This window comes from Carlito syrichta, unplaced genomic scaffold (genome assembly GCF_000164805.1).
Source record: "Carlito syrichta isolate Samal-C Ts95f unplaced genomic scaffold, Tarsius_syrichta-2.0.1 Scaffold307170, whole genome shotgun sequence".
Lineage (NCBI taxonomy): Eukaryota > Metazoa > Chordata > Mammalia > Primates > Tarsiidae > Carlito > Carlito syrichta.
The window spans coordinates 833420-841991 of record NW_007251266.1 but is presented as its reverse complement, the minus strand read 5'-3'; the positions used below and the strand labels follow the sequence as shown (position 1 = coordinate 841991).

The following is an 8572-nucleotide window of genomic DNA, read 5'->3' as shown; positions in this document are numbered from 1 at the left end:
TCCCCCTGCCTTGGAATCTGTCCGTGCAGTGGGGCTGTAGGTTTACTCCCTGAAATAAAATGTGGTTAGCAGAGGGGAGAGAATGGAGCAGACAGTGGGTTGAAGATGGGGGTGGAGAGTAGAAGAGTAAGGGGGGAAACAAACGAGTGTGCCAACAAATAGAGAGAGAGGTAGAGCAAGGGAGGGGAGGAAAGAGAGAGAGAAGGAAAGAAGGAAGGAAGGAAGGAAGGAAGGAAGGAAGGAAGGAAGGAAGGAAGGAAGGAAGGAAGGAAGGAAGGAAGGAAGGAAGGAAGAGAAAGAAAGAAAAGTTAATGATCATGACCGGGAAATGAAGTAATTCAAATAACTAGAACTTCTGAATGCTGAATTGCAATTCATGTGAAATAGTTCATACGTTTGCCTTTTTTATCTAATATTATATAGTTATTGATGATGCCCAGAGAAAGCAGATAAGTTGTGAGTATTGGATCAGAGATCTTCTACATGCCATGCAAAAGCCAAATTGTGACCAACAGATAAGGCACAATCTTCCAGTCAAGTGATGTCTCCCAAATATAGTTTTATGATTCTAGTTTTTCTAGAGAGCTCACCTAGAAAAAATTTACATACAATCGAACAATTTTAGACCAGGACTAATTGTGCAAATAAATAAGCAAAAATAAAAACAAACATTGAAATTGTTTCAGTTAAATTTTCATTTAACATAGCAAATACTTAAAAAGGGATATTATTTCTTTTAAAATACTATTAAATGAAGGATTTTTTCATTACTGATATTGTCTCTTGTCACAGTTAATGAATGAATTCTATAATAGAGATGACATTGGCTGTAGTTCAAAACAAAGGGACTGAAATATTAATTGAATACAATTGACATTCTGGCAAATACCTGAGTATTAAAATATCCCTTACCACAAACATAGAAGGCAAATATGTATTAAAATTATTTTTTCCAAGAGGGGATAATTGTATGTGAGTCTTTTATAAAAACCTTGCTTATTAGGACCAGGCTATCTTGAGCCTCCATATTTTAGAAGCCAGAATATCACATTTCTAAGTTAAATATCTCTGTTAGGAGGAAGCAAATGAAAATATGACAAAATATTTAAAGTTATATAATGGCATATGTATAATTTTTATACAATGTGGTTGAAACAAAATGTACACTTATATTTTATTATGGGGACTTGAGGTTCTAGAAAAAATATGAAATCTGAAATAAAAATCCAGACCAAATTTTCATTTATGATTTTCAATTTCCCACTTCGGTCATTGTCTCCCTAACTGTTCCTTGTCCAAATTTTTACACCTCCATCCTCAGCTGAATAATTTGTCTGCTATGCATTCCCTTTTAGTAATATGAAGGATTATTTCATCCATGTTTTTAAAAAATCATGAGATGGAGTAAAGTAAAACACCTTTTTTCCCCAAAAAATATGTGTTGTCCATATCTTTCATGGTTGCAAGACTGTATCTTCATCTACTATGATATATGTTAAAGCCAAAGGGCCCCAGGATAATGATCAAGCCTCTCTACCTTTTAATTGTGTGACATTAGGTAGTGTACTTCAACTTGTAAGGCTCAAACCAATACTGCAGAATGAGAATAAATGAATAGCATACATTTCATCTTAGTGGTATGAAGATAAATAAAATAATATTCGTAAAGTACTTGGTACAACATCTGGCATGCTACAAGAAGGTGTAAATAAATGTTAACAGATTCTCTTCTGACTCTTGTAAAACTGAACACATTATAATGTAAACTACATTCATTATTCATCTGATTGGACAATATAAGAATATGAGAGTAAAGCAAGGGAATAAAATCTGACTTAAATATAGAAATGTAACTATAAAGAAAAGAAAAAAATATGTAACCACTCTTATTCTATTAATGCCAGAGGAAATTATTTTTTATTCAACATCAGAGACAAATCTATTTAAAAAGCAACAACAATCCATGTTACTGGGGGGAAACTGCTAAAATCTGTCATTGTTTTCTCTTTGTTAGCCTGGTTATGCCTGGGTAATGCTATATTCAGATGTGTTCATCTGTGTTGTTCTTGAAAAAACAAGCAGAGACTGTAGATTATGCCTGTCAATATAACACATCTTTTTAATTCAACAAAATAAAATAAGCATATTGCATCTTAGTTGATGCTGATGTTTACAAGTCATGCAAATCTTAAAATCTGTAAAACATTATTTTTCCCTCATAAAAGGATAATGGGAATAGTTTAATTGTTGCTCTGACATTTTAAAACACAGGTCAGATGTTTAAAGACATCTTTTAAATTACAGTTGCCAAGAAATTGTTTGCAATGTAATATAGTATAACATTTTAGCTAACTATACCCCAAAGCTAGTAAGCTATTAGTTAGGTAGCGCATAACTAATGACTGGAATAAATTCGAGTTTTTAACATAAATCAGGTGTCATCAGTCTAATAAAGTTTTTGATTTTATCAAATGCTTTATATTTAAAACAATATGAGATTTCAAAGGACCAAATCATTTTTTTAAAAATCTGGTGTCTCAAGCAATAAGAACAGAGATAATTCTTTACCTCCGAGTCATGTTTGTACACCCATAGGAAGAACAAGAAATCTGATACTAAGTCAATTTAATCACTTTGTCTATGTTTTCTCCACAAATTAGCTGCCTGGGTCATCTAAATCTGCTGACCTTAGCTGTATTCTCTAGTATGTTGTTCTACTTCTTTCAACTGGTGTGGTATTAGTATTAATTAAGATTATCATGCATACTCTTTAGAGAATATATTTAAATTGAGTATTTCTTCAATGAGAGACAGATCCTAAACTGCCAACGTCTAGATTTTGTTTTGTTTTCCTGATTTTTCTGGACAGAGCAGCCTGTATTTCTCTGGCTTCATTCACTTCCTTGGTTCTGTATCTTAGCCCAAATTAGCTAATTGAGCAACGCTTCATGGATTAAATCCTTATTCAATGTTAAAGACTTGCCTTGCCATCAACATCACTGTGGTAGTCTCAATCTGTGTAAATTATTTCCCAACTTAACATTGAACCTAGTTTAAAACTGTTCACATTATTACTTCTAGAAATGAAAATAGAGACATGTCTATAGTGGAACTGAACAGTCCCTGTTAAATTCCTGTTCAACTGAGATCAAACAAAGCTCTGATGATTCATACATGAATGCTTGACTTCTTTCATACGCTGATAGACCTGCAAAGACCATCCCTGATGCCCACCTACAGAGAATAATAAAGAACTATCACCCTCTATTTTAATAGAGGGTATTTGGCAAGTTGCTAAAAGAGGTGAAAGCTAGAGCTAACAATGAAGACATCATTTTAGTGCTTTACCATTTTATCCTTAGCAGGCCATAATAGTAAATCAGTGTGAAAACTGTGTCTTGGCACTGACTGATTATTGACACAAAGGATAAGAGGCCAGTTTTGCTGAAAAATTGTGGAGTATACACAGTTCACAGGTGGCAATTTCAATATAGCAGACGAATTGAAGAGTGTGACGAATATCCTCTACTAAATACAATCTAACTAAAAAATATGTACATATCTTTTCAAAGAAGGTTAAATCCTGTAGTTGTAGTCTGCATTAAATGTTTTTTTGAGCATTGTCCTTTCCATCCTACATATTAAACGTAAAAATGAGACCACAGAGTAAATGCATAGCTACATTAGGCTGTTTTCCCCAACTTCAAGCATGAATGTACTCTCATGTATTTGTAGAGTATAATTATTGATCTCATAGTTAAAATATTCTCAAAATAAATGTGGGTATTCCATTTTCTTTAAACAAACTCAGTGCAAACTGAAGATATGTTGGCTTGAACAATGTATCTAAATAAGTCAACCCTTTAATTAAAAAATGAGGTAAAAAATGTGTTCCTTTTAGAAATAGTCACTTTTTAAAGGAAATATTTGAATAGTTAACCCACTCTTCAAAAATAGGACTTCTCTTCACAAGGCAAAAAGAGTCTGACAATCTTAGAAATTAAAGCACTTGTGTCAAATTACTTCTGTAGCATAATTTGCAGAAAAAACAAAAACAAAATCGCTCTGAACATTTGTTTCTCTGGTTATGGGCTTGCATTTCTTAGCACTTACCTGCAAACTGATGTGCTATTTTGAGCAAAATCGTTTCTAAATCATGTCATAGATAGATAATTTTTTGTATGCTTTCATCTTTCAAAAACAAACAAATGAGATATATTTTCAAGGTAGAAAAGTCTTAGTGAAAGAGCTAACTCAATGAGTTTAATGTTGCCTATTTTTCATTAAACAAGTCACTATTATTGTTGTAGTTGCTATTCTTATTACTATTTTAGAATTGCTATATGTTGGACATTAGATCTGTACTAAGCCTCAAAATATCAGTTTACATTCTAGTAAATCAAAGATGTTCTCCCCCCTGCCACCAATGGAACACTTTTTATCAAAAGAGGTAAGTGATTTGCCCAAGGTTATATGGCTATAAAAGTCATATGAATTTCTGACCCCCACTCTTATTGGAAGAGTTGTTCTAGAGTCTGACCTTTGTCTTAAAAGATCTGATATCTTGCTGAATAATTCCATAATAAGAAGTTTCCCCTGGATTCCCCTACTTGGTTGAATATTTCCACTTGCCTGAGTAGTGTTACCTAGAAAGTTGGGCCTTAGGACATATTGGTGGACAAGGGGAAGATGAAAAGGGGATGTCATATGTTGTCTTTGCAGTTGGAGGTTTTTCTTTGTGGATTTATTCTAGCACAGCTGAGGACCTCAAGCCTGAGTGAGGATTAAAAGAGGAAGGTTTAGTGCAATTGAGCACTGGAATCTGAGCACAGGCATGCACAGTCATACATATCTGCAAATTAAAAAATGTACATGGTCTTGATGCCTATTCTTGTCCTAAAAACTAAAAGTCAAACAAACTCAAGTTTTCTCTTGTACAACAGAAAAGGCAAGACTAATTTCTAAGAGTGCTTCCACATGTATAACTCAAGTCTTGGGATGCAAACTCTTAGTCTTCTGGTGTTATGTATGACTCTGATACGTTTGATTTGAGACTACCATAAAGATCATACAAATAGGCTGTCATTATGTTTGGCCACAACTCAAGCAATGTTCTAATCACTGTCATTACACTCACCAACTTTATCAATTTATATAATATTTCAGGTGCCTGGAGGGATTGAGTTTACAAACAGTAGGTGTGGAACACCGACTGTGTAAAGTAGTATTTCTGCTTGCTTCAGCAATACCTTTTCTACTGCAGCACAATGAGTTTATTTTTCATTTAATACTATCCCTGCCAAAAATAATGGTGAAATCCAAAGACATTTGAATATGTGATGTGTGAAATGAACTCAGAAAACTGAAAGTCCAAAAATGATTGCCACTTCCATTTGTATGATTAATCTCATATGAAATTAAGTCTTTGGGTTGGGGTGTGTGAGTATTTTAATTTGTGTTTGCATAATTGGGGAAGAAGGAGATTGGAGATGAAAGATATAAAACAGTAGAAGTACAGGGTCCACTACAACAGTATCAAGAATGTGATAAGAACTCCAAAATTATCTATTGCATAAATGAACAAATAAATAAATGATCAATCAAACCTTAGAAGACTAACTCTGGATTAAATATTTAGTCTGTTTCCATTTATTGTAATTAAAATTTAAAGTTATAGGAGATATATATTCCTGAATAATTTTTTCTAGAAGCATCCTTTATATAATACAGTATTTCGTGTAGTTTCTAGTGGTTGGTAAGTACTGAATAATAGCAATAATCAGAAGAATAGCAGCATTACTGTTAGGCACAATATTAAACTCTTAAACAACATTATCTCATTTAACTCTATAATAGCATTGCAATGTTAACACTAAATATATACCCACAATATGAATGAGTAAAGTGAGAAACAAGGTTAATAACTTGCAATATACTAATCCACAAAACTAGTAAATTATAGAGCCAGAACTAAAACCAAAGTGTGTCTTGCCTAAAGGCCTCACTTCAATTTTTGAACAAATGTATGATAAAATGAACACAACTGTATTATGGTTTTATACTGGAAGAAAGTGAAAAGATTGAGTAGAGGAAGTTCAATTTAGTGAACAATCAAGTCTGTATGATCTTTGTTATACCAAACTCCCACAGATTCCAAAGTATCACTATAACCTCAGTGAGTAACAAGAAAATTTGAAAAAGTGAATCACTGGGAACAGGATACTAGAACTAGGATGGAAAAAACAAAGATAAATAGAAATATATAGTCATTGTGATATCAATACTTTCCAGCTGATGAATAGCCATCAATAGAAGTCAGTAAAACCAAATTATTTTTTAAAATAATTATGCCAAAATTCTTATGTTTAAGTGAAGTACCATGCGGAAGCTCATCTTCCCATAACAGGGAATCTTGGCATTCTGCACCAACTTAGAGTCATCGCATTTCTCAATTACACTGTACTACAGATGCACAAATGAGGCAGTTAAAAGAAGCTTCCTTAAGAGAATGCTGGATAAGCCAGCTCTTACCAGGGATTTTTTTCTTTTCTTTTCTTTCTATAAATTTTCTTTCCTTTCTCTTCTCTTTCCTCCCTCCCTTAATTTCATTCTCAACCCCTTCATATGTTAAATAACAACTACAAACTATATTTTGGCAGTTTATCATTTCAAAGTAAATATTTTTTAAAATATGGCATATTTCACAAAGTACCACATTGGGGAAATTGATACAGCCATTTGTATAATTAGTCATTGTAACTACTTGACTAAATGACTCTGAAAAAGACCTATTGCTAGTCACATTTTGTACATCAGGAAATAAGTTCAGTGTAATTAAGGAGTTCATAAAATAGCAAAGCAAGGATAGAAACTGATGTGTAAAAACACAACATTCATCAACAGGCCATAACTTTAAACTATCAGTTGATTTTTGAACTAGTTCAATTTTATCCCAGAAATGACTATGTTTCATAATACTATGACATATGTGGGTGTTCAGTTTTGAAAAAGACAGTTGGGTAGGTGGGTTTTAGCAAAATGCCAAATTTATCTGAAAGACTATTTGGGGAATTTAAAATGTGACCCCCTTTTCTCTGCCATCCTTATAAGCACCTACTAAAAAGGAATAAATCCCCTGGGTTGAAATAGTTCCTAAAGACTAAGCCTACTGATAATTTCCATATTTGTGTTAAAGTTTTTAATCTGAAAAACACAGTAAAACTATCATTACAATGAGAGTACGGAGAGGTTCCTTAGATAAGGGAGAAACTTGGAATGTAAAAACTTCAAGGAAAGAAAAGAAGACAGAAGGAAGAGGTATCGACAGAAGTTTAGATCATTCTCATTCAATCTGATCTTTTTCTTTCAATTCCTCTCTTTTCATTTCCATGCAGTTGGTTTATCATCCACATATGGAAACTTCCAGACTCCATTCCCTCATCCTCAACTCACAATAAATGTCAAATGTCTTCTTTATCAAACTGACAAACATAGGAAGTCTCAAGCAGCAACGAAGACCAAAAATCATTTTTGCAATCTCAATTCATATATTTTACATTTTCATCTTCCCAAAAATACTCTGCATGATATCTGAACTGCAGAATTATTGTGCCATTTGAAAAATGTCTGATTATGCTTTTTAAAAAAATTCTAGCCAGTGCTAATATGCCCTAAGATACCACACATTGCTACACTCTTAAGGCATTTGAATGTGAAATTATCATCCACAATACCATCATAAGAGAGGAATAAAGACAGATTACCTGGGGTTAAGAGGATGACTGACATAGTGATGAGTGAGCATACAACTAAAATCACCAGCAGGGCAATAGCAATTCCCTTCCAGTTTCTCTGTGGAGGGCTGTTACTTCCCAGTTCCTACCGAGATAGAAAAAAAAATTCATAATTATACATGCTCCAAGAGAAATGTATTCATAAAGGAATGATTCAGTGCATGGCACAATCACAGTTTGAAAGCTGATGAGAATCCGTTTCCTCTTCGGTAGCTCACTTAATTATTCAGAAGTGCATACATTATAAATGGCTATCTTTTGGCGGGGCAATCTGATTTCTCTACGTGATAAACCAGCAGTTTTATCCTTGCTTTCCAAACTGTAGATAGTCTTAAAATGCATTGACTATAAACACCAGAAATAGACAAAATACTCGGCAAAATAATTATGGAAATAAAGTGCGTCCGTTTACATTTATTCTTGCTGCAATGGAACCTACAATAAAGATTTAAATACAAATGTTCTTGAAGCACTACAGATTGCTTTCTAACTGGAGGGGGAAAAAAGATTAGAAATGAGAAAATAATTCAAAACGTCCGTGACCGTACAGCAGTGCACACTTGTCAAGACAACAGGTTTTTGTTGTTGTTGTTACTGGTTTTATTTATTTATTTATTTTATTTTTTATTTTTTTGAGTTGGCGTCTCACTCTGTCGCCCAGACTGGAGTGCAGTGGCCGCTCCCGGCCATCGCAGCCTCGACCTGCTGGGCTCCGGCGATCCTTCTGCCTCAGCCTTCCAGGTAGCTGGAACTACAGGTGCACGCTACCATGCCCGGCT

At 33.9% G+C, this 8572-nt stretch overlaps 1 protein-coding gene across 5 annotated transcripts in view; it reads right to left on the bottom strand.

The window, feature by feature from the left end:
- The window catches only part of DPP10 (dipeptidyl peptidase like 10), a 579521-nt gene extending 571625 nt beyond the window's left edge, over window positions 1-7896 (bottom strand). For 3 of the 5 annotated variants that reach the window (XM_021715501.1, XM_021715498.1, XM_021715499.1), the window contains exon 1: window positions 7764-7874. In XM_021715501.1, coding sequence (XP_021571176.1) covers window positions 7764-7788 — 25 coding nt within the window. In that variant the 5' untranslated portion in view covers window positions 7789-7874. Of the gene's footprint in view, window positions 1-7763 lie in introns of all 5 variants that reach the window. The other 2 variants (XM_021715500.1, XM_021715502.1) reach the window with 2 other exon arrangements.
- Between the last annotated feature and the right edge of the window lie 676 nt (window positions 7897-8572).